This window comes from Tachysurus fulvidraco, chromosome 10, assembly GCF_022655615.1.
Source record: "Tachysurus fulvidraco isolate hzauxx_2018 chromosome 10, HZAU_PFXX_2.0, whole genome shotgun sequence".
Lineage (NCBI taxonomy): Eukaryota > Metazoa > Chordata > Actinopteri > Siluriformes > Bagridae > Tachysurus > Tachysurus fulvidraco.
Genome location: NC_062527.1, coordinates 11,119,870 through 11,147,682, shown reverse-complemented (window position 1 = coordinate 11,147,682; position 27,813 = coordinate 11,119,870). Strand labels below are relative to the sequence as shown.

At 37.5% G+C, this 27,813-nt stretch overlaps 1 protein-coding gene across 1 annotated transcript; it reads right to left on the bottom strand.

The window, feature by feature from the left end:
• Window positions 1-1,759: 1,759 nt before the first annotated feature.
• Window positions 1,760-27,746, bottom strand: pamr1b (peptidase domain containing associated with muscle regeneration 1b). Its single transcript, XM_027173508.2, has 14 exons — window positions 27,571-27,746; window positions 19,824-20,000; window positions 17,618-17,743; window positions 17,279-17,393; window positions 13,055-13,272; window positions 11,991-12,098; window positions 7,538-7,708; window positions 7,182-7,370; window positions 5,046-5,954; window positions 4,775-4,960; window positions 4,541-4,607; window positions 3,955-4,187; window positions 3,159-3,508; window positions 1,760-2,811 (listed from the first exon to the last, which is right to left on the bottom strand). Exons 1-14 carry the CDS (start codon window positions 27,695-27,697, stop codon window positions 2,257-2,259), a joined length of 3,531 nt encoding a protein of 1,176 aa, XP_027029309.2. The 5' UTR covers window positions 27,698-27,746; the 3' UTR covers window positions 1,760-2,256.
• Window positions 27,747-27,813: the final 67 nt, after the last annotated feature.

Genomic DNA, 27,813 nt, shown 5'->3' with positions numbered 1-27,813 from the left:
TCATTAATAGTTCATGATCATCCATAGTTGTGGATGCAACCATTTTTTCAAAATATTGCTTTATTTTGTATGTGAGTAAATTGTAAATAACAGACATACAATTGGCTGTACAGTACAGTGACTAGCATTACATTTGGATGCCAGTTTATTAGGTACAACCACCTTGCTATCAGCAACCATGCAAGTCACTTTGCATGAATAGAGTAACTAACCATCTGATCTTTTCAGATTAGACAGTTAGTCAGTACTGAATAAAAAGGAATCACTTGTATTAAAGCGGACAACAGTGTTACTGACATAGTAGTGTAAGTACTAGTCCTATAGGTTTAGGGTTTTTTTTAAACAAGTTGCATCATACATGGGAAAAATAAGATTTCTGGATGACATGGCAGGATAAAATCCAAGCCAATGACCAATAAAGTTACCATTATATGCACACATACAGCAAAGAGTCCACCAACCAAATAAAGGTAAATTGTTTCTGAAAAAAGACCCACACGCAGACAAAAAACTGATTACTGTCTTATATCAAATATAATATAATACATGGTAGATAAAATGATAGCACAACAAAGACATGTTAGCTGTGGATTTGATTAGATTACAGACATACCACAGATTATGATTCTCTAAAACAAACTTGAAGCATTATGGCCATCTAGTGGTCATGCTCTTTGTTTTTGTAATAATGTAAGTAGTTAAACAACGCCAGATGAATCCTTTTTTCCAGATTAGTCTTTATTAAAAACTAGTACAAATGTAGAAGCATCAGGCTGCAAATTGAGGTTTTTAATATATGTACCCCCAACACCCCCCCCCCCACACACACACACATATTTTTGCATTTACTCTTTTTTATGTTTTTAAAATTGCACTTGAACATGAAGAACATTTGTTGTTCATTTTCATTTATATGAGTGCTTATAATAAATGCTTGCCTTCTAAGCTCACTTTAATGGCCTTGGTAGGTTGGAAATTTAGCTGGCACTTTAAAATATAGGTCTGGGTTTTGTTATTATTACTGTTTTCGTGCATATAAGAAATATGCTTTTCAGCTGACAGTCAGTTTTGTGGCCATTGATGGTTTAATAATTAGAAAATTGTTGCTCACACAAGAGAATCTGTGTCCCGGGTTTAAAAAAAGATGCTACTAAAAAAATGGTACTTAAATATGCGTATACTTTCTTAATCGTGATTATACACTATTAATTTGTTTATTTTTTAATAGATGTAAAAAACATCAGATCAGATCAGGTCAAGAGCTTTACATAATGATCACATCAAACATTAAATTGAGTTAAAAAATGTCATTGATTTTATGTTTTCCCCACTAAACTGTCAAGATAGAAAGTGAACTGCCTGATCTGCCATGTGCATTCACCTTCTCTGTTAAACTCTCCTGCAGGATTTGCGGGATGCCTTTTTTTTTTTTCTTTGTCCTTTTGTGCTTAATTTTGTTTAAGGCTTTGGGTTCAGTGTATTCTATTTCTTTGACATGTTTTTGTTGCTTCAAGTTTTGTTTGGACATGTAGCCCACCCCTGAACCAATCCCTTTTTAAATATATTCAAATTGGACATTATAAATAGAAAGACTTTCCTTTCAAGACTGAAAATAAAAGAATGAAAAGTAAACAGCCACTACTGAGTACTATTGTATGGGGTTTGGCGGTTTAGTTTGGCAGTTAGATATGGTTAACATACACCATCATATTTTTTTTCCTTAGACCCCAAATATGCAAAATAAAACCAAAAAAATTCCTTCACACACAACCACCAAATTATTTTTTATTTAAAAGGCAATACGTTCACAATAGTTTTGTACAATATATACATCATATCTGTCATGTTTACAGTTGAATAATACATTAAACGATATATACATAACCAATATTCAGAAAATCAGATATCACCTGGTATACAATATATCAGGAGATCTGATTCTCTTGTCAAATCTTACAGCACCCGAATACCTGAGGACCTGCGTGTGGTTAAGTGATGGGTCAGTGTTGGAAGACGTTTCCCTTGATGATATTTTAAGTCGAGTTTTATGGTCCCTTTGCTATTCATTGAAGCGAAAGTTAGAGTTAGGAGAAGCTGCTCATAGCACAGCATAGAGTAAATGCCCTTCCTAACTACCTCTATCTTCTCATGGCAGCATAGTCCAGTGTTAGTTCAGCCTTTATATCAAGCTAAATATGAAAGGATTATTAGGGCAGAGCAGAGGAGGCATTGGTTGACTAAATTGCACATGATTTATTACTTCATATTGCTCTCAAAAAAGTCAAGGAAATTAGAGATATGTGTGTAGACCGTATAAAGTTCCGGATTGCAGTCTAGTGAGTCGTACCCGAAACTGACCAATCCCAGGAGCTTCCACTCCTGTCTGGGGTTTGGTGAAGAAGCCAGATCAGGGGAGGAACTGGGTGGGGCAATCAGAACCCCTCCAGTCTCAGCTGGGCAGATGTTTGAAGGACTGGTGCCAGGACCCAGGCGGCCACACAACATGTTCTCAGAGACACTTATGGGAAGACCATACTGAGCGTATTGTTGCTCACAGTGCACCACATCACCCAGCATCACTGTGCCCACACGTGCCCTCTCACTCTCACCAGCACTGGCATCAGGAATGAGGGACCAGCCCGTCACTATGGCCTGTCTGGGGAGAGCCTCTTCCTCTGCATCATGAGTGGTTGGAAGGCAGATGGGCAGAACATGTTCACCGATACGAGCTTTATCCAGCAATTTGAGGATTGCAAGGTCAGAGTCTAGTACCATAGGGTCATAATTCGGGTGTACAGTGATGGAGGACACCTAGGAAATTAAAGATAAATTCAAAAAGATTTGGTTAGAGCAAATATCTAGGATTTAGCTTTCATTTTCATGAGTGCTTTACTACTTAGCATTTACCTAGATTATTTTTATAGTAATATAATTTTTACATTTATGTTAACATTGGTACATTAACCTTAAAATTTTTTCATATTTTCATTTTAGTCATTAGCAATAAGAGCAAAATTTATGGGCATCACTGTGCCCACATGGGTGGAAAGAAAAATAGTAAAGATTTTTTTTATCACTGCTGTTCCACCTTCTTTCAGGGTCAATCACAGTGCTGAGTAATCATTTCCACCACTTCCCCCCACTGTTGTTTTTCTCACCCTGAGGTGTTGCAGGCTCTTAGTCTGATGCAGATCACTGCGGTAATGTTTTCCCAGTGTCACCCGTACTTTAGATACGTCCAGTGGGTAGATTTTTCCAAGCTCAGTGACGCAGTGGGCTGCCACCACCACACTGCGCTGGTTAAGCAGAGCTCCACTACAAACCAGCTGCCAGTTCTCCAAAGATGTATCATCTTCTTTATACAGCAGACCTGCGTCCTTCCCCAGGCTAGTCACTTTCCCCAGCTTTTCTCCTTGAGCTTGGGCAGATCGTCGGTAGACAGCAACCAGCCATGGCCAATGAGAGTCTTTTGGACCCTGCGAATCATAGTTCTGCAACTTGCCACATACTGGCATGCAGAGAGTGTAAATAAGAGAAACATCTGGTCAGGGCAAGTGAACAGAGGAATGAATCTTTAGTTAAAATGTAGTAATAATGTAATAAATGACTTTTTTGGAGCGGAGCTAGCTTGCTGTTGGCATGAAAGTCTCTGGCTGGTACTCTTCTCCTGAGTTTTCCCATAGGTGTGGACTACACTGAAAATATGTTTTTCTTCAGTATAACATTCACTCAAAGGTTTCGCTGTTCTGTAATGGATCCATGTTCTCAGCCTTCAGATGCCTTACTTCCTAATTTTTTTCACCTATTTTTTTCATGGCTGGTCATGCAATGTATCTATAATTAACATACGTAATATATCTTTTAAATGTTCTTTAAAATAATATAACCGATCTATTGAGTGCACATTTAGTCAGGGGCCACTTGTGTGTTTTACATTGGGTTTTACTCTCTCACCTGGTGAACAGGAGACATGGCGGCCACTCCATTTGCCTGTCTTGAGACACGTTCTGCGGGTGCTCCCAGAGTGATGGTAGTAGGGTGAAGTGCACCCATACTCAATGTGTGTGTAGAGGTGGTGGAAACCTTGGGACAGTGGAGGCAAAGTCGGGGGTCCTTTAGTTGGGCTCAATGGGCTAAAGAGTTTTGTCAAGCCTGAGGCAGAGTAAAACTTATGCAGTGGAGTTTTCCTGCAAAAAAAAAAAGTAACACAGAAGTCTTCACTCACTTTATCCATACACACACAGCTATCTTTATTCTGTAATAGCTGGTTTATGAATTCAAGTCTTTTGATAAAATGTAAATGTAGCGAACATTACTCAACAAATGCTTAGCTAAAGTTTCTAGCTGGTTAACTTGGGCCACCATGTAACGTCCATAGCATTTGATTTACATTTTATGTTTACATGTACATCTTTGTGATTTCATAATCAATAAACCATTCAATGAATCCTGGTACCCTATGGATGAGAAAAGAGCACAGCTTTTTTTTTTTTCCTCGGTAAGGTCTTCATGAGCCAGAGAAGGCCTGAGTAATATGTACCTGAATGGGACTTGTGGGGGCAGGACTTTCTGGCTCACCAGTACTGACACTTTTGGCTCCCGGCAGGCTGCACATACAAACAAAAGAATATGTTATATAGTCCTATCTGCGTTGACTGATGGGGCCAAAAAAAAGGACGTTGGATTTGCATTGACAACAGACAGACATTTATCCCCTCTAAATCTAAGTGGGCCAGGTTTCTTTCTCGCTGGAAGGAACAGAGCCAGCTCATACCCCGCACACAGATGGGCTGTGTGTTGCTCCAGGTGCCATTAGGCTGGCAGGTTCTTCGAGCATTGCCACTCAGAGCAAATGAGTGGTTGCAGGAGAATTCCACCATCTCTGGATCTGCACCAGTCACCCACTCATAGAAACCATGGTATAGCCGAGGAGGTGGTGGACACTTCCTGCCTTCAGCCTCTGAAAGAAAGAGTGTACATGAGTGGACATCCAGTGTACTTTGTACAATGTTTGTAACTGGATGTGCTTGAACACTGAAGATTACCAATGATACTGAGGTTGTCCACTTCTTTCTCAGTGTGTCGGCTCTCCGTTTCAGATCTTGTATCCAGGTCTGTCTTAGGCTTTTCTTTTACTGGACTCTCTGAGTCTGGTCCTGTCGTTTTTTCATTGTCCACACCTTGCCGTGTCTCCCCAGAGGTAACTTTCTCAACATCAGGTTCCTTTGTTGGTACAATGGCCCTCTCTATGATGCTATCTTCATCGGCTTTTGGTTGAATCTTTGTGGTTTCTTTAGGGAGCAATGTCTGCAGGCTTTCCTCTATATCATTGTTATCTACAGGCTCTGTAGTGTTACTTGTGTTTGAAGTGTCTATTTTATAAGGGACGTTCTCATCTTGTTCATCTTTTCTCAGGCTAACTATAGTGAACATTGGTATTTCGGTCACTGTTTCTTTATCTTTTTCAGGAGCCTTGTGTATGTTGGTCTCTTTGACAGTGCTTTTATTGTCAATAAGCACAATCTCAACAATGTTTGTGTCTAAATCATTAGTTGAGTCTATTAGAACTTTTTCTGTGCTGTCGAAATCTCCTTCTTTGTCCAAGTAGTGAACAATTTTCCCATTGTCTGAGTCTTTTTTACGGACTGTGTTTAAGCTATCTTCAGAATCTTTACCACTAATTTTATCCTTGCTTCCAACTGTAGGTTTTTCCTTTCCAAAGTCTCTGCCTGGATCCTTCTCTGTGACTTTCTCTACCTCTTGGCCTTTACCAATGTCTATTTCTAATACAGTCTTGTCCTTCCCACTTATCGGTATTTCCAGGGTAACCGTTTTGTTCGGAGTCTTCTCTTTCTCTATTCCAGTCTTATCCATGAAGTCAGTTTGTTTGTCTTTTCCGATGTCTGAGCCTTTTATTATGTCTCTTTCTTTATCTGGTACAGGCATAGTACCCTCTGAAACAGATTAAAATATATTTCAGAAGAGTTTGTTCCATTAGGAAGATACAAATCACTAACATAGGGCTGTATTTAAAGTTAAGTTAAGCAGGTGTAGTGAGGATTTAATACCTTGCACACACTGGTATTCAGATCTAACTACAGACTACGCTACAGACTACGCTCTATTCAGAGTCCATTTTACTTGTGTTATATTAGATAGCGCAATAACAGTATTAAGTTCGGCCCAATGTCTGATATGTATTCATGTTATGTCACAGAGAAATGTATGTTTTGGGCTGTAAATGTGAAAAAGTAGGGGAATACATTTGCAGGCCAATATAACAAATACGAACCAATAAAATACTCGACCCCCTTAAAGTCTTGGGCTATTTTTACACAGAGGTCATAGGAGTGGGCAGAATATTATCAGAAGATGTTGCTTATATAAAGGCAGTTTATTTATTGATGAAATATGCTTACTAAAATAGAGCTATAAGTGTAGCAGATGGGTGCTTGGTCAAAGGTTGCATATTTTCTTACACAGTAGAGAATACTGAATTATTATTTTTGTAAAGATCTGTATTTTATTAATGTAACACATCAATAGTGAGATATGCATGTGATAAAATAGCTTAAATCACATTCAGGCATTATAAATTTCATGACCATGATTTAGTATTAGTGTTTTACTCACATTTAATTGTCATTAAAATAATGAGGTGTGCTGGGTTTACAAGTGAATATAGAGCTTTGAATCCATATTGCTATAATAAACCAGAATTTAAAGTAAATAATGTTATTACTAGGGCTATTCTTGCAGCAATATATTGGCAATATATATATAAAAAAAAAGCTACTCTCTGTAATGGGGAGGCGTGACCTGTATGGAACATTAATAATGACAATTTTAACATTATGAATGGTGAGCCCAGGAAATCATTTTAAGCTGTAACATCTCTGAATATGCAATATTTCCCTGCTGTAATATTGATGTAACCTTTGGATTTAAGTGGCTGACATAAGCAGCCAACTCTGAATGCAACCCGTAATGAACATTAAAAACCAAGATAAAATGTTTTAGACTTTAAATTCAGAAATGGATATCATGTGTTTGTTGCACTTTCTTAAAATACTGACCTTAAATCAGAACATTCATTGATGGGCTAAGGAAAGCACTGATTTAATCCTTCCATATTGTAAATGTACAACATATTAGACAAAAAGTCAGTGAAGAAATTGTACCTTTGACACAGGTGGGTGCTGTTCCACTCCATGTATTGTTGCCCAGGCAGGTTCGTTGAGGATTTCCATCCAGTGTGTATGGTCTATAGCACAGATACTGCAGCGCAATGAGCACATCATTTGGACCATATACCAGAAAATGGTCTCCATGTGCTGGCTTAGGAGGGATGTCACAGTTCTTTTCGGGCACTGACGAGACAGGAAATACACAGCTTAAGTATTAAAAACATACAGTAGAAAGCAATGTGTATGAGAGAGATCTCTAAAGAACAAAAAGGGTTCTTTTTACTGTCCATTAATAGCAGAACTGTGTATACTTCACATTTGCTATAATTCTACACTCATTAACTTCTTACCACAGTATGGCATTGGTGTGCTCCATGAGCCATCCAGCAGACAGGTGGCCATGTAGAAACCTTTTAGCATGAAACCTGGATCACAGCGAAATAGAGCCTGACCTCCAACCCTCACATCCAAACTCTCCACAGAACCGTGGTCTGGTGGCCCAGGCCTCTTACACTCCAACACTGTGGGATGAGACTCGGTCACTATTATATATTACCATATCATATGGATACATTGCATCATTCACGGATATACATATATATTTTAAGTATAGCAATGAATATGTAAGAAAAATAAATATGTGGAATTATCAATATTAAATTCACAAGGAAATAAATACAACAACGAATAAGAATTTCACGGAATCAAAGTCTATTAATTATGTTTATGTCTTTTTAAAGCGTGTATGTGTTTGTAGCTATTTCTCTATAGCTTGCCAGGAGGACCTGTGCATAGCAAAACAAATCATTTACAATAGAGTACAAAATGGACAAAATACTTATGTTGCATTCATGTTTTACTTTACAGAATTTACAGACAGTTAGAATATTTCATCCACCATGCAAGCAACGCATGTCTAAATGTGTAAGAAAGAAATCCTACTACTATAAAATAGTAGTATTTTAAACCACACAACTTTCACAGCTGATGAAAGACTTTAATCCTGACATGCTGCTCTACTGCAGGAGTTATAAATAGCATTTTTTGTTTCTCTGTATATCTACCTCTGCTATGTCCTTGACAACACTGAGTGACTCTGTTTCAGTTGAACAACAGAAGTCAAGTCTGACAGAATGAACAAGAAAATATGATGAAACCTTTATTTGAATTTGGGACGGCAAGCACACTGGTAACTAACAAGTAGATAAAATTTGGACATAACTTTTTTTCTCTATAGATTTTCTAATTTTTTTAGCCGGGCAAAGTGCTTTAATTAAAAATGAACATATGCCTTTTCTGGAGCATCATTACTCAGCTGCATAATGGCAGAATCATTTCTGGTTAATAAATTGCACTGTTAAGCAGTGCAGTAGAGCAACAGCTTGGTTGTTTCTTTGGCCCGATCAGCCCACACTTATGACCTGAATGTGTATCGAGAACAACACACACTGGATTTCCTGTCATCCTTTCAGCCTTCAGCCTGCTCAGAATGTTCTCTGGTGAGTTTTCCCCCCAAACTGAACAACATTCATTATAATGCACTCCCCCTGTCATTCTTTAATTAGCCTATGTGTGTATCTGTGTGTGTGTGTGTGAGAGAGAGATTTTTCTTGACGTTTCTAATAAATCACACCTTTAAATCACCTTCAAATCTCTCTCTCTCACACACACACACACACACACACACACACACACACACACACACACACACACACACACACACACACACACACACACACACACACACACACATGTGTATGTGTATAAACCATATAAAAACATATACGAGATGTGGACGAAGGAGAGAGAAATTTTTATCAATGCTTATAAATCCTACCAAACTTCAAAGCCCCATGCTCGTATAATTCTTTTCACAGCTCACAAAAATCACAAAACCACAACACAATTAGGTTACTGAACATTTAATCAGAGCATCATAGTTTCACTTCATTTGTCATTAGCTAGCAAAGAAATGATGAAGACTAAAATTTCATGGTAATGACATAAGAATATTTTGCTTGGAAAGCAATGACTAGTTGTGAAGAATGAGGACAGAAACAGCTGTATTCTGTAGGGATCACAAAGTCTTTATTATGTGGTTATTGTGGCTTTATTGAGAATGAGATTTAAAGGATGGAATGGGGTTGGCTAATGCCTACAACATAAGACATCTAAACAAAAAAATGTCTGGAAATATAAATGACTACACTTCTGGTTGCTTATTTGGGTAGTTCTCATGCCATGCTGTTGTGTATGTCAGAATGATGAACCTACTACCTTTTATAGATCTATTAATTCATTCACAGCATAAAAGGAATCCTCCCTTAGTTCAGCTCACTCTCTCCATGATCCTCTGTTTCCTTCTTCCCCTCCCTCAAATTGGAGAAAAATGCAATTGGATATCCAGTTTGGAAAGCATGTTAGCCAAGCCAGCTGGAGAGCAACCCACCCTTTTAAAATGCTCTGCGAAACTGTTCTTGTGGTGAGGTGATAAAATGAATGTCATCCCAACCACAGTACACACGGTCCAAATCCAAATCCAGACTTAAACCCGGCCACGACCTTAACCAGAGCCTCAGGTCTTCCTTTACACCTTCTAAACAATGCAAGCACTGATTGTGAGGAGTGTTTAGAGCTCGTATGTTTGCTGCACAATATTTATTGATATTTAGCAAGTAAAGCCTGGTTGTGTCTATGAAATTGTGTGCATCATGTCAAAAGTAGAATTTGTAATTGTTACATTCTTATCCTGAATCCAAATCAAAATTCCTAAACAACAACCAACAGTGAGGATGCCGTAAGAGTACATGTTGAAGCCCACATGTTTTCTAAAGTGCAGCAAAGCATTAACATTGCACTAACATGCCTGGTAGACTAGTGTATATTTCTCATGGGAACCAGGGATATATGTAGTCACAGTGTGGTATGTAATTCTTCCTACAGATTTTACGGGCATGGAAAGAGTTGGCTCATATTAAAGGGAGGTTTTGTTTTGCTATTAGCTTTATAGCAACACATTTAATCAAAATGAAACCACCAGACCTAAAATATAAGAAAGAAAAAGCAGAAACATTTTTCATTGGCCAGTCCAGTGTTCACAGGAGCTGTGGGTATTGTAATAGCAAGGAAATGGAAACATGTGGCTGCATCCAAACACACAAACATATGAGCAAGATGAAGGAAGAAAAAAACCCAAAGGAGAGAACGGAAGGTGGTCTAGAAAAGTCACAGTGGCTTTTTTAATTAAAACTGCGTTCACACAAAAATGCAATGTGTACACAACATACATTGTCACAAAAGCAATTTACTGTTGAACTTTCATTTTCCACCGCAGTGTAACGTATATAAAAGATCAATGGAAATGCTATACTGCTAGTTAAAGATAACCACCTCTGCTTTCTTTATGCTTTATTTACTCCAGTATAATCAGTATATTGCTACAGACCAGAAAAAATTAGAGCAGAAATTAAATAAGGAAACCTAAACCCTTACAGATCTTATTAACAGTTCACTGTTAAATCCTGATGAGACTTTTTAATAGAAGTGCGTGCTTCATTAAAGGCAGGTGCATTTGGACGGTAAAGGCGTTTAACCTAAGGATAATACACTTCGATGCAGAGCTGGAATTAACTATGAAACATAAATATTGGGTGTGCCATAAGTGCCTAATTAAAGTAATAAAATGTTGGCTCTTTTACAATTCCTTTTAATAGTTCCAATCAAATATATTCATTTTCTAACAATCTTCGGTTAATTAAACCTTTAATAATCAACACTTCATGATTGACTTGTACCTATTCCAAGGATAACATTTCACTTGTCACTATTAAAATGAAGTTAATGAAACAAAATATATGTTGGAAAATAAAAGCATAAAATAAATATGCTCAATTGCAATGGATGCTGAAATTTTCTGCTTGATTCTGCAAATTATTAATAATTATCTTAATCTTACATTGTTATTTTGAGAAAACTCTAAACTCAAACCAAACCCAAATTACCTCAGTCATTCATCACAATGGAGAATATTAAAGAACACTCAAATGAAATGAGACAAATGTGTGTTGCTCCAAATAAATGGCTTTAAATGGATTATTAAGCAATAATTAACAATTAAAGCTTAACTTAGACTTCCTGGAGGATGATGCAAGTATATTTTGCCCTTACGCACTGATCTTGGTTGTAGCATTTTGGGCTCAACAATTAAATGCTGTCTTTATGCCAGCAAACTGTTTGGAAGGCATGGAAGCAGAAACCACAAACATACATGCCTGGGGTTTGTGAGAAACTACTGAAAGCAAGGTGTATGGACAGATTTTTGAAATTCGCAGGGTAAAAGTGCTGAAATTTTTACAGAAGCAAGCTTTTGCCATTCATTTTCCCTGACCTTAAATCAAAGATGTGTATACTGTGAGACACGTTACGCTAGGTGCCAGCATCTTGACCAAACTGCTACTAATGCTGCATAACTTACTCAGACAAAAACCTCAGAGTCTCCAGCCTCTTCCATGCACATAAACTCACAAAATGAGGAGAGGATACACAATCCCTCTCACACAAAGTGCATGGCTGTGACATCATCGGGATTCAAACACACAAACAAACTCTGGTACAGGGCTAGACAGCTCTTAATATGAAATAGACCGTTTCATATAATATAATTTTTATATTAAATATTCTTTGAATAAATATACATAAATTACATATTTGTGTGGACTCATATTTCAAAATTTAAATTTCTTTTTCCAATAAGTGTACCAATAATTTTATATATACTGTATTTAAGGCTGAAGGATCACTCACCATATTCACATCTCTTGCCTGTGTAACCAGCCAGACATGCACAGTGATAGGAGTGAGAAGAGTCCAATATGCACGTGCCATCGTGTAGACAGGGGGAGGAGGTACATGCTGCAGTTTTAAATTGTAAAAGAAATTCAGAATTGCTCAAAATCATGATATTAATGTATGAATATATGAACATATGAACATATATATATATATATATATATATATATATATATATATATATATATATATATATATATATATATATATATATACCTTTAAAACAACCTTATATGCATACATATATATATATATATATATATATATATATATATATATATATATATATATATATATATATATATATATATATATATGCATATATATATATGCATATAAGGTTGTTTTAAAGGTAGGGTCTCTGAGAAATGCTTCAGAAAACTGAGTCGGGCCGAAAACAAAACAAAAATCAAAACAAACATGTAGCCAATGAGCAGAAGGGGGCGGGGCTTGTCAATATGCGGTGGAGAGAGTGTTCAGTGCGCATGTGTGACATTAGCAGAAAGCGGTTTAAACATTGACGTGGAGGATAAAAACAAAGAAAGAAAGCGAAGAAAGACTTACAAAAGGCAAGAAGTAGGACCCAGCGCTAAAGAGAACTGAAGGAGCGGGAAGTTGGCCGCATATTAACAGATTCCAGTTTCCCGAGTCAATAACTCCTGAGCTAAACGCTGTTACTACACAAATAACACGTCTTTTCTATCGTAGTAATGTAGAGAGGCAGCTACAACCACGTTTTGTGTAGTAACATTGTTTAGCTCAGAAGTTATTGACTCTGGAAACTCCAATCTGTGAATATGCACACATGCGCACTGAACACTTTCCCTGCCCATATTGACAAGACCCGCCCCTTTCTGCTCATTGGCTACAAGTTTGTTTGGATTTTTGTTTTGTTTGGTGGCCTAACGCACCTAAACTAAGTCTAAACTAAGTTTTCAGAAGCATTTCTCAAATATCGGAGACCCTACCTTTAACTGATGATGTGTAGTTGTTATTTAGATTATTCAATTTTGTCTTACCTGAATTCTCTTGAAAGATGGCGAACAACCCATCAAAGTTTTTGTAGCCATCAGAAACAAACAGAATGTGCAGAGAGTTGCCAGTGCTGTGGATCGGAGGGGGGCGTTCATTTCCACAGAATCGACCAATCACTTGAGAGTTTATACTGTCACCATCTCTGACTTCTACATAGTCATAGCGACAACTGTGGTCAAATTCCAGACTCAGCATCATGAACCTGTCTCGGAGAGAGACAGACAGAGCGAGAGAGAGAGAGAGAGAGAGAGAGAGAGAGAGAGAGAGAGAGAGAGAGAGAGAGAGAGAGAGAGAGAGAGAGAGAGAGAAAGAGAGAGAGAGAGAGGTTAAAACAGTCCGAGGATGTATAATAATAGGACATTTAACTGCATGCCATTTGGGCTCTCGTCATTATTCCACTGCTGCGGCCTTCATCTACAAAATGTCCCTTTCTTTAGCAACCTTTTTTTTTTTAAGATAATTTGATACTTTGCTTGGTCATTTCATTTGAATTACAGAGAACCAAGGCAGGTGCTGCAAGTCATTATTTATTATTTATTATATTAATTCACTTCAGTTCCATGAAAATTCCTGTTTTACAAAAAGAAATCAACGTTTTCCAGGTTTACTTCTACTTTTGTCCTATTTAATATTGAGCTACGATCCAAGTTAGCTAATGTGTTAACTGCCATGAGAGCCAGCCCTTATATTTTTGTAGTTCTGTATTTTACGAGAGCTGAGAATGGTTCATTTTATTCCCGTTCTTTCATAAAAGCTGTCCCAAAGACAGACCAGCGTTCCTGAGTTTTGAGTGTGTTTTCCTACTTCTACCTAGTCTGCAGGAGACATTAAAGTGGAGAAGGTGCTATTACCTCATGATTTCAAGTTGAGATCACAGTTGTGGTGAGAGCCTGTAATTTCAATAATTTCAAGGAACAAGGCTGGTGTTGTTTGTATAATCTGTCGTGAGTAAAATGAGCGAGGCAAAGTGCAATGTGTATTCAGGTGAAGCAGATGAGCACTCAGTGACAGCTGGGCTGGAGTAAAGAAAACCTTTATATGATTTTTATACAATGTTTATAGATTGTTTATACGATGTTATACATCTTTGCATCTTGATAGGAGAAAAGGGAAAAGCAAAAATTGTGTGATTAATTTAAACAGATAAATCATGCACACTATGACTATAGACAGGTAATAACATGTTATCCAAGTAGTCTAATAATCTATTGTGCTTTCATCATACTGTGTTGTTAAACGGTGGTCTAGCAAAATGTTTTTTATCACTGTGTCTGAATTCTGGCAACTAGATACTTTGAAAACCTTTTAAAAACACTAAAGAAATTATAAAGAAAGCATAAATATTAGATAAGATCATGTTGAGTAACTAAACTAACAGAATGACTTGATCACTGAAACCTTGCATGCTAAGTGCAATTGTTTTACACCTGGATAGCTATATGTCATAGTTAAGTGAACATGCCTAATTAATTCAGTTTTTAAACAGATCTAGGCTGTCTTAATACGATGCTTCTCTGCTGCAGTTAAACTGTAAGCTTTTTTGTTGGATGTTACGTCAGGTTGAGCGACACATGCAAAAGAGAAACAGTATAGGAAAGCTTGTAGTTTTCAGTACTATACATAATGACAGAATTTGTCCATGGCAGGGAGTTTTTCCAGGATGGCACATGTTAAAGATACCATACTATGATGTCATAATTTCTATAGTATAAGATTCAAATTAAAGCATACCACTCCCAAGTGTGGTTCAAGTGCACTGACCTCCTTTGTAGCTAAGTCTGTTACACTCTGTGCTACTGAATCATTTATCCAACATTTGGAAGTCGTAAATGAGCCGTTATATGCTAGGTCCTGTTTCTTGTGTTTAATTGCTTTCTGGGCAAAAGCTACGTCCTGCTGACCGTCTCTGCAGTACAGAAAAACTCCCATACAGAGAGAGACGTGTCCTTGTAACCATGCTTTAGTGGGATGCTGTCATCTTCTAATTGGTCTTTTCAACGCATTTAGCTCATTACAGGATGTGGTCACACACTTTTAGTCTAGCGCTAACCACACATTTTTAGAGCATTGCAGAAGTGGATTAAAATAATGTATGAATGTTGCTGTAAACCACATGGACGTCTGGTGTGTTTTTTCTTTGTCCCTGTTCTTGTGTTTCTTGTTCTTCTCTTCATGCTTGACCGTCAGAAAGAGAAGACTTGCTGTACAACTCCTTTACATGTAAGTGGTCATTATATTATCTTATTTTTCCATATTAAGTCAAATAAAAATGTAAAAATGTCTTCATGAGCGATGGAAATGGTAATGTACGCCAGTGACCTGTCTTGGTAACAAGAAAAAGGAGATCTTAGTGTAAGGTACAACCTGGAATGACCCAATGTTCTAACATGTCTGCTTTGTTAAAGAAACACAGCTGGGAGACTGACACAGCTAGCTAAGAGCATATGACTACTGGTGGACGCTTCTGCAGACGGAGTAGCACTTAAATGTCCAGACACACTTTGCTACTCATTAGTCATTATCGTTATAAGAATGTGACACAGCCAGCCATGGTAAACTTTTAGAGTACCCATGTAGCAAGGCTTAGTCTGAGCATGCCAGTAGTCATAACTTTCCATTAGGCACAATCATCACTGCCAGAATGAAGTAATGCAGATGAAAGAAAAGACCCTAATTCCGTTTACAGGCTACTCAGCACGACTGCTGTGGTGCTTCATAAAGCAAAGCGGTGTAATTTGCCACAAGTCCACATAGTAAATCAAAACTAAATGCTTCTTGGAAAGTCTTTTCAGGAGTGAAGTGATATAAGAAAGTATTCTGGCCTGTAGGTGTATTTGTCATGGTACATAAAAAAAAAAATGCCCACATCCTTGCTGGGCAGTGAAGAATAGAATTCGTACATGTCACAGAATCTGCACCCTGAATTCCATTCCAGCAAATGTTATTACACCTGACATTGGTCCTACTGTAAAATTTGTACTAAAAGATTAACTTTAGCAATATATAATCAGTCACTGTATAATGACACATTTACTGTAAAAAGTTTTAAGCAGCAGCTGTGTTTGTTGAAAATAAATTGTATTAGTTTTAACAGGGATTACTCGCTTAAGGGCGACTATTTTCACTGAGAGCTGGAAACATGAGTGACAGTGACTCATATGGAAATATGGAGCTAACTGGATCAGCAAGTACCAATGAGTGTGAAAACAGTAGAGCGATTGTCATCTGCAAAAAAGAGCACACATTACTTCTCCTTCAACTCGTATGGTATCCTGCAGAGCACGTGATTTTTATATACAAACGCCAAATCTCACTTCAGAATATTTCATTGTTACAGCAAGAACATTGATTTTAAATGCTAGCTGCACCACTCACTCATAAATGTTATTACATTAACACTCAGTCATAGAAAGGCCTACTGGCAACTTCATAGTAAAGCCACTGTTGACATGCACAACTGTATTTTCACCAGATTTCTTTCTTTCTTTCTTTCTTTCTTTCTTTCTTTCTTTCTTTCTTTCGTGATAAACTGCAGACTATAAAATGACGGTTTATTTATGAGGTCAATATAACAGCAGCTGAACCATATTTACAAGACAAATTATCTTTTTAATCAGTACAATCTATTTTTTGTAACCATTTGAAGTCTTGCTTTTGAATCGTTTTTAATTAGTAGCAGATGTAGAATTATTTATGCAAACATAAACCTTTACACAGCAATTTAATGGTAATCAATTCAGAAATAATGTGAATGAATAGAATTAAACCTTGGAAGGTTTGATGCAAAACCCGACACAACAAAATGCAGCTCATATTAAGTTATCATGAGGGTCACATGTCAGTACATAGGTCAATACAATACCTGGAAAGAAATGGGGTTTTGGTAACTATTAATGGAGCGATGAACACTTTTCAGCTGATTGATTTTAAAGCACTGTGATGCTAAAACATGGAAAAGAATAAAGTCATAAAGGAAGAAGAACAGGAGAAATGGAATCACTCAAAGATGGATGTGCAGTTGTTTATTCATTTTGAGAAGATATTTGAGAAGTAAAGAATATGTTACTATTATTGTTTTGTTATTGCAACTAGTACATTCATTTAAATGAGCTAATAGATTAAAATACATGTTAGGAAGTCAGCTGCATTTATGTATGTGCATTTCTATGATTTGTAGATGGTTTGTAAAGGAGCAGGTTGATGCCTACCTGAGTTCTATGGTGAAAGGTTCATTAACCTGTAGGGTCCACTCACAGCGGGCATTAGTTGGGTAGCTTTCCAAAACCAGGTGACCTTGCCTCTTTCTGATCACCCCACCACATGCTATATTGTAGATACATATACATCTCCATCAATTTATTCATCTGTTCATTCATGTTTGTTTGCGTTTTCTACCAATATCATTTGTAGGTGTTGGAATGCAATGTCTATATGTCTTTAAACTGAAAAAAATATGGTCTCTAATTGTCACAGGAAGTTTGCAAAGATCATCCCTGTGTTGTCTATGAAAGAGTGAGACATGAGGTATGGATGTGAGAAGAGCTTACTCAGACAGTCTCCACCAGACCACCCAGGACGGCACTCAGCACAGTATTGGCCCTTGATGAAGAAGTCATCCCTCGGCCCCCATGTCCCGTTATTGCACCGCTTGCAGTTTTCAAATATGCTGCAGCCTTTAACGAGAGGACAAAACAGTCAGAAAGAAAGGTGTTGACATGTGACTGTTTGATGTTTGAGGAATTATGCAGTAACTTAGCTTTTCTTCATGCCTAACAGGCTTCCCCTGTGTGTCAATAAGCATATTAGCTGCTGAAGACTTTACAAAAGAGAAGGAACTTCCTGAAATAGATATGTTCACAAAGCTCTGGAGAAATCCTGCCAGCAGCGATGAGGCATACAAATAGAATGAGAAATGCTAAAACGTAAGTAAGTGATGAAGATTTAAAATTCAGAATCAAAACAGTATCAGCTTTTTGACTACGTCACTGTGCAGTCAGAGTCTTTACTTTATGAGGCTGCTTTTTTTTTAAGACTTTTTTTTTTACGTTTTGGCAGTAAAATAGTTGCCTAGGTATAAATCCAGCAATGAACATCTGGTATTTGTGAACACAGCCTAGAATATATTTCTGTTTTTTCTGTACAGACCCTTACTGTGTTTAAGACCAAAAACAAGCAGACACGGCACAAGATTGATAGAAAATCTTATATTGTGTCATATATGCATTCACACTGAGCCATCACAAATTTTCCTTCACCTAATGACCCTAAATGTTTCTTTTGCCTCCAGTTCCACAGTGTCATGACAGTTCAGTTGAGGTGTAATGGCCAAATCAAATATTTAATGAAACAGTGTAGACCCTGTTAGAAAAAGAAGAATGAAATAAAAGTCTACAGAGTTTACGACGTTTCACAGGCTAAAGAGGGCCATGAGAGTTTTGAACAGGACTCTGGGGTGTATCAGATGTCAAAGGCAAAGATGATGTTAAAGTGATGTTATGTGTTCTAGGGGTGTTTCATTGTCTCAGCTAATGTAATGTAAGTAATAAAACACAAAAGGCTGTGCTGTTATTTGAAAATGATCAACGATTGGGCGGAGGGATGTGATGTATACCAACACAAAGCAGAAGTCTGTTACCACCCTGGAGTCGATTCTTTATTCGTTTCCCAAAGTGTTTCATTCTTCTTACATCACAGCAATTTGTCAGTGTTTATACAGTAAATAGTTAACTTTAATGTTGTGAGATGTCTGTGGAAGAAGTTACTTCCTCATCACTTATGTTATATAATTATATTGAACACTTTTAATCTGTTCTCAGATTATTGTGAAGTGGGTTCCATGTAAGTCGTTATGAATTAGCTGTTACTATAGAAACTGACATATAAGAAGGAGTGCGCTAGTATAAATCTGTGTTGTGCCACAGTTCTTCTGACCAAATAGATTGAAGAATACATCTGCATTGTGGTAAACGTAAGAAATAAACCACACCATGGTGAAAATAATCAGTAATGGGGTTCTGTGGTGCAAACTCACTGCAAAATAAGGTTGTTTATTCTCCTTTAATGGTATGCCCTAAAGCTTCAATTCCATTCCACCACAGCAATTTGCAACAATTACACACTTTTGTTTATTAAACACATTAATGCCACTTCTTTTTTCCATTTATAGTAACATTTAATGTGGAATGTTCCCAAAACAAGTTACTTTCTGTTATCGCTTACTTTATAACAGCTATAAAAAGTCATTCCCTCAGTGGCCTCACTTTTTTCTAATTCTCTTGAAGTTATTAAGACAAAAAACACAGCTTTGTCTTGTGAGTGAGAAACCGCAATCCGTAAATCATTCCATCTTGAGAACTTTCTTTGAGGCAGAAAATTTAGTTAAAGCATGGGAAGCCTTCTTCTATAACTGTTACAAGGGCTCTCGTTAGCTTTAAAAGCTTTATGGTAAACAAAGATTTATTATTTTGCTTTGGGGGGGTGTTTTGTGTTAATTAACAACATTTAAAATCAGTCTATTCTTAGATTAAATATACAAGTTTCCTCTGTACAACATATTAAAAGGAGGGCATTAAAGTCCCTATGATTTGCCTTTACTGCTGCTGCTGTTATGATGAAAATAAAAAACAGCACTGCGATATAAAAGAATAGAATCTAAAAGGATATAAAAGACAATAGGATCTAAAAGACAGTAACATCACACATTTCTGTGACTCTTATATTGAATTTGTGTGTGAGGTTGGAGACCTGACTTACCTGGGTGGATGATGCAGGGGTCACATTCATGACGAGCGTTTCTGCAGCATGGAACAGCATACCCAACTTGTGTACCCTGAAGAGGGCATTTACATCTGATCACGTCATATTCGCAGCATCCTCTACACATTACATTCCACTCTGGGCCAGGGCAAAAGTTATACAGATATCTGTAGTCTGAAAGACAAAATGGATTCATTCATATTATACAATCCAGTATACAGAATATTTGTGAGGATGTGTTGAGCTTGAGACCCTGGGGGCAGCTTTTTCCCACCCACACTGAAACTGGTACTGAAATGAGATCTTTCTATGGCAAATGTAGTTTTTGCTTTGCTATCATGACCTCACTGCTGTAAAGTGTGTCTGTTGTGTAAGACAACTGTAAATGTTGGGGGAATGATTTAGTGCAGCATAATGGCTCGTATTTTATGAGTGGCCATTTGAAGTTTTAACCCGGAATGAATCTTTATTGTTTAACAAAAGCCAGAGTTGTAGCATGTTCTTATATAGTTTCCACACACCACAAGTGATTAGAAATGTGTTTATATAACGATCTGGCTGTTTTCAGTTAATGAAGATCTTTAGCTGATCCCTATAAGAAGTGTGTGTGTGTGTGTGTGTGTGTGTGTGTGTGTGTGTGTGTGTGTGTGTGTGTGTGTGTGTGTGTGTGTGTGTGTGTGTGTGTGTGTGTGTGTGTGTGTGTGTGTGTGTGCATGCGTGTTTGTGTCTGTGCCTGTGGAGGGGGGGGGGGGGGGTCAACAACCACAAATTCATAGCTCCAGCTTATGGAGCTTGTCAAGCATTTTCAGAAAAATAACCTCTTGCTCCAGGAATTGTTTCTCTGATGTTAAACAAAATTAAACTAAAATTTAAATATCTGTTTGTCTGCGTTCTATCTCTGTTTATCAAAGAGTGAGATGGGGAATCTCAGAGGTTGAAGTATACGGCCTGCCTTATGTAACCTGGAGTTTAAATGTCTTCAGCTGAGAGGTGGAAACTCAGCCATGGAATGAAAAAACAGAGAAAAACAGGAGCTATGATTTGCAGCACAGAGCAGTTTCTCCTCAGCTCACTGTTCACATGCTCCACATCTCCCATAGCAACATCCTAGTACCGTGCTGTTATTGTTGTTGTGGTATGAACTGTGAATTCTCCTTCTGGCAAGCAGGCGAATTATGATTCAACACGGCTTACGCTTGTGCAATGCGGATATTCAGCTGAAGTGATTCCGTGTTGTCACGTTATTTTTTTGTAACGGAGAGGAAACTTTAGCCAACTTTAGATCAAAACAATGGTAGAAGTTCATCATGATTCAGACGTCAGTAATAACAGTCTTCTGGAGAAATAGAGCACTGATTATTAAATAGCATACCAAAACAGAGGAAGGACCGTGTCTATGTTTAAACCTTTTGGGGGCTTGTAGGGAACATGCAAAGCTTCTCACCACATAGACTATAGAAAATCAAATGTAGATAATCATTGAAATTGAATGGGTTATTTTATACTTTTAAAAGAAATGCTGAAAATACCATATAGGCAGAAAGACAGTGTTATATACACATAATGTATATATTAGGAAGTGGGGATTAGAATGCGATCTGAGGTATAATACAGGCTTAAGGGTCTTATTCAATGGGCTAATGTTATCAGCTTCAACTCAACAAACTGGAGGGTTTAAACGTAGAAAACAACAAGGCAATACAAGCCACGTTTTCCATAATCATATAACTCTAATCATATACTTTATAGTTCTAGCTCTGTCTTTGCTGCCATTATTTTGACGTTTAATTTATATTTTAATAGAATCATAAGTATATATAAATAAATCCTAAGTATATATAAATAAATTTGTCAAGAAAGAAAGATCTTCTTCCCTTTCTTTCTTTCTTTCTTTCTTTCTTTCTTTCTTTCTTTCTTTCTTTCTTTCTTTCTTTCTTTCTTTCTTTCTTTCCTTTTTTCTGTCTGTCTGTCTGTCTGTCTGTCTGTCTGTCTGTCTGTCTGTCTGTCTGTCTGTTTGTTTGTTTAGTGTCCCAGAAAAATACCCCAGAAAGAAACCCTGAGAGCTTTATTTTATACACAAGGTAATTTTTATTTATTGCTCTTGTATCCTCAGGCCATCACGGGTCATGCCTCCAACAACTTCAACATCAGACATACAGTATGTGGCCAAAGGTATATGGACCTTTCCACAAAGCTGGAATCACACAGTTGTGTCAAATGTTTTTGTATGTTGTAGCTTTAAGATTTCCCTGTTCACTTGAAATAATTGGCTCAAAACTGATCTTCTGCACTTCTGTACAAACTGACGTCCATTCGTAGTGGCCAGCCTCCCAAAAGAGAGTAGTCTTTTATGAGTTTAAAGAAGGGAGTCTGTGTTAATGCAAATGGTTTTGGAATAGGAACATATGAGTGTGATAGTTGGGTGTACAACTACTGTACCTACTGAGAAAGAGCCATATAACTGTAACTGTTCAGGAAGTTTTATGTCCAGTGTTTGGCTGTCGATGCTAAAAATGCAAAACTGATCTTTTTTTTTCTTTAAATCTTGTATATTTAAACTTGTGGATTAAAACGGATCATTGTTTACTTGAATTGAATACTGAAACTGAACTGAATTGTATTCATAGCATCAGACATTTCTGATCTATATTTGTGTTTGTTTGTGAGTGAGACTTAGTCTGGCTGCTCCCATCGTCATGGGCTTTTCTTTCAGAGTGAAAGGTGTTCAATGCCAGACACACACGGCTTAGATCACTTAGTTCACATTTAAATGATAGTAAAGGTGATACATTTCGTATACTGGATTGCAAAGCAGGTAGAATGTAATGGGAAGGATTACAGTTTATAATGACAGTTGTGGTGAATCAGAGTTGATGAACATTTTTATAGCATGTGTCTGTCAGGAGTCCAGACAGTAAGCACCATGAATCTCAGCTGTGCTTTGTGGTATGTGTGCTGACAGATTTGTGAGAACAAAACACAAGAAGCCACTTTTTTTTAAGCCCTTATTGGCCCCTCGTTTCTAAACTCTTGCTCTTTGAAAACCAACAATATGTATAATACATATACTGTAAGCTCAGTGAATATAATAATGAACATAACTGTATATCATTTTCATTCTGGCTGGGGACACTCTCTGAAGACCAGGTGGAAAATCTGTGTAAAAGTGAGTGCTCTCTTCTGTGTTACCAGGATGCTACGTAATGCACACACAATGGGTGTGTGAGGTCTTTGTATTAAGATTTATGATTCATGAGTCAAAGAAAGGAGAAAAGTCCCAACTAGCTTCTGTACAAAGCAAACTGCAAGACAAGAACATAGATCAAATAAGTGGGATAATATTCTTTAACCTCCTGTTGATTTCTGTTGAGCTCAATATTACATATCATAGAAACTTAATTCTGTTACTTTTATGCCTGTACATAAATAACAACTTGTTACATAAATAACAGTTATCCTGAACAGTGTGTGCAAGCAGAAGAATGTGGAGAATATCTGCCATTGTTTTATGGACCTCTTCATGTGGTTTCCTTAGACTAGTTTTGCACTCATTAAGTATAATTATTCCAAACATGATTAGAAGCGTATTATTATTATTATTATTATTATTATTATTATTATTATTATTATTATTATTATTATAGTTGTTGTTATTAGTATATAATAGTGCCGTAGTGGAGCTTTGAACAAGCGAATGTAAAACTGCATGTTTAAGTAAACTGTATATGAATACCCTGAATATCTTACCCTCAGTTATACTGTATACTGATGAGTATACTGTACACTAGAGACAGTCTAATTTAGAGAGGATTTCTGCACATCTACAAGTTACAGAGCTGGCGAACTTTATGACCTTCTGAAATAAAGTTGCAATGTCGGAACCTTCTGGTCTTAAAATCAAGCATGTTTCTCTGCACCCTTACCCATCATTACCTGAAACGTGCTTACATTCTATAATGTAATGGTTAATATTTAGGTTAGCACGCACACTTACACACAGGCATGTTTTTACAAGCAGAGAGAATCTTCGAAAGCATTAAGTGTGTGTGTGTGTGTGTGTGTGTGTGTGTGTGTGTGTGTGTGTGTGTGTGTGTGTGTGTGTGTGTGTGTGTGTGTGTGTGTGTGTGTGTGTGTGTTTCACTTTATTACGATCTATTAGATATTTTTGTAAAGAAGCTTTGGGTAGGCCCTTTGGCAAAAACAGAAACCCCATAATAATAGTATAATATATGTGGAACATAAATACAGCTCACCCACTCACACCACATTGACATTTAAACAAACATTTTATAGACTTTGTGTAATGCACTTTATTGACCTATTTTGGCTTTCATTCAAATTATACTTGTTTTAATTCAAAGCCGATTTTTTCTCTTGTCTGTCTCCATTTCATATATCATCATCTCTCTTTTTCTCTCTCTCCCTCTCTCTCTCTCTCTCTCTCTCTCTCTCATTCCAGGACTTCAGATTCCAGTGCATTCAAGCAAATCTTTCTTTTAACTTTACTGGATTGTATAATTGCTATCTACTTTTTCCTTTCCAGATGTGCACTGCTTAGCTTTGTCCAGCATCTGTTGTAGGATCGGAAAAAAACACGACTATCTCTCAAAATAGCTTCAAACTCACGCCTCCATGGAAGATCATCTTCCACTTCACAGGCCAAAGGTCTTCGAAGACACTGGCCAAGCAGCAGCTTTCCCAAAGTATTTCCTAAATTCAACTTCTCGCAGTGCCTCTGTGCAGCCTCTTCTATGGCCAACTGAATTGAAGACAGGTTGTATGAATTATAGACCGTAGATTTGTGGTTTTAACCCATTTTGAAGTGGATGCAGAACCTGATAGTATCACTAGGAACAAAAATCTCGGAAATCTCCTCCAGCTGTTTCCAGGACGTACCAGTTAGTCAGCTGTGACTGCAGCGAAACAATAAAAACTTTAAAACTAACTTTAGAACAGAGCAAGACAGAAATCTGTTCAGTCTGTGTCAGATGACTGGGGATTACTGCAGTGTTTTGAATCTGCTTACTCATCCCAAAATTAAAAATAGTCCTGTGGTCATCGCGAATTTGCAGCATATTAAAGCTCTGGAAAGAAAGTGCTCTCCATTTAATTAAGAATGCCACTGTAGTAGTCAATTGTACTGTTGGTTAGACAAATTAGACTAGTAATTATCAATAATTGGACTTTGGTCATAAAAAAAATATTTTAGTTTTCTATACATTTCTAAACATTTTCTATATTTGCATGAGTCTAGTATAGTGACAGGGTTAAAAGTCAGCAATCCTGCAGAGTCCAGCGCAGACAAGTTACATGTAGTGCTTCACTTGATGCTGAGACTAAATGTTTTTGTGAAACAAAGCTCTGATTTACAATGGCTCCATCTAGGCCATGCAGCTATCGTTCTACTTCATCTCCCCAGTCTCATCTCATCTCGGCTCGTCTGGCCTTTTCTCTTTTGTTTTGCTGGCTGCTCTCTATCTCTCTGCTCCAGTTGTTTCAGGATGACTCCCAAAACTAAGCAAGTGACTACAGCTGATGAGTCTTGTGTCTGCCAAAACACGAGCATGCACTCACAGATGAAATCTGCAGTTTACAGTCTAAGTGCAATCTGAGTTAACAAAGTACACACTGTATTGTGCTTAGGTCATGGATGATGAGCTCCCTCTGGCTCTGATGCCTTACTGATGTTGTAAGGAGTTGGCTGATTCAAGGCTCGTGAGTGGTTCGACTATGTAAAGTTTTGGAAAAGAGCAGGTTTTAATCTCAGTAATGTTACAGCCATCTGAGAAATACAAGTTAGCACAATTGGCCCTGATCTCACAAGCATTTATCTGTTTACAGAAAAAAAATTGGGCCGTTAATGCTGTCCTTCAAGAGTGTTCAGCTGCCATGGGAAGCTAAATAAGTAGGAGTTCAAGCAGCTCATGTTATCCCTCACACTCCTGCAAACCAAACAAAAAGTGAGTCCAGTATACAAGTTGGAAGGGTTTTTTTTTTTGGAGGGGTGGTTGATCTGATTTGATTTAGTTGCTTTGTAAATTATGCTATTTTTTCATAGAGCAGGACCGCAAAGAGAAGCAAGACTTCAGTGACATATGGAGAAGATTTAAATTCATTAGCAAAAAGTAAGAGAAACTAAGAGAAAGCAGACAGACAGTGAGAGAGTGAACTGTATTTGTTGTGACGCGGAGTGTGGAGAAAAAAAGCCAACTGAAGCAGCGCACTACTCTCTGCTACAGCTGTACTAGTGATTAACTTATGCCTGAGTGATTTAGCAGGCATGGAAAAGGAAAATCCTCTGGGTTTCTGTGGGCATTGCCTGAACCGCAAAACACACATATACATACTCTATTCAGGGTTTAAACTTAGCTATCTCAGGATAAGTAAGCATGTCTGTTTCCAAAGAAATTTGCAGTCTAGCTGAACACAGCAACAGGAAATGTGTCCATAATTTCCTCTCCAATGGGTCCTAGATGTATTAACATGTGAAATGAACTAATATTAATAACAAAGTTAAAAGGTAAAGTAGAAGTATACAGAAAAAGAAAAAAAACTCTAGAAAAGAAGAAATATACAATATATGACACAACCATTGCAAATTTGTTTACAGTTGGTGTACAGCCGATGTCCGATAAGAGTCTGTTTCACAACCTCAGCACAGCGATCTTTGGCCAATAATAGCGTGCCTTCTCTTGTTTTCATCTATGATCCACTGGCTACTACACCCACAGTCTATTATGGCTACATGCACAACTGACCCTAGTAAAAAAAAAACACCATTTAGACCTTAAATTGTCCATAAGCATAAGATAAGTTCCAAATGAGGTTGTTCTGAGAAATGACATAAGACAACTGTACTTTCCAGCCTTAATCTGGATCCCAAAGGTGCTCTAAAGTAAGCTGGAGAAGATTCATGATCCTGATGATGCATCACGAGTTCATCTCTATCAGAGTGAGTGTCTCAGTGTTATTTGCGGAAGCTTTTTTTTCTGGAACAAGTTCCCTGCCAAGCTGCTTAGCCTTGACCCTATTATCTATTACTAGCCTGTCACCCTTTGGAAAGTATGTTTATACAAGCATTGAGACACTAATTGTTTCTCTTTCACCCATGTAGTTATATAGGATTTTTTTCACTATATTTACCTATTCAGTAATCGATTTAGACAGAACCGAGATTCAAATTCATGTTCTGCTTTGTTTCACAATCAGTATTGGTATGCAGGGGAAAATACTTCCCATTTTTCTATCTGATCATTTAATCATTCAAAAATAAAGCATGCTGTGGGTGACCACAAGAGAACACAATACCTTTAACAGAGAGGAGATTCCCTTCATAACATGAAAAGGCATACTGGGATTTGCCCAGGATTCCTGAAGAATGACTTAAGGTGTCTTGTGACTTGATTTTTTTTTTTTGTCAGAAACATCCTGAAACAGTCTATCATAAATATTTTCCACTTGCTCTCTAATGTGTCCTGTAGAAGTGTGACTAAGAGGAATGACTTGAAGCATGCTGAAGTTCAAAACAAACGGAGCCACAACAGCAACACGGTCCACACACAAGTTCTCTTGAACAAGAGTCATACAGAAAGTTTCAAAGAAAAAATAAAAGAAAGAGGAAGGAGACAGAGAGGAAGGACTGCTGATGCTGTCTTATAGGGAACAAAAAAAGATTAGGACAGAGATTCTTGTTGAATCTTAGTCACAGTTTGCTGGAATGGACAGATACAAGTCAGACTCTTACCGTATGGCCATGCCATCCCGGGAGAGACCATGAGGAAGAGGAGAAGAAGGATGAAGAGCATTGAGGTGCGATAGAGCGTGCAGCATTGCCTCTGGCTCTGCGTCTGCAGTCGTGCCGCTGAAGGCATGCTGCTCTCTGGAGCGCTGTTTACTTTCTGAGCTCAGCTGGTTTGACATCACCCTTCGCTCTTTCATTCCCTCCCTCTTACACACGTGCTCTCTCTCTCTCTCTCTCTCTCTCTCT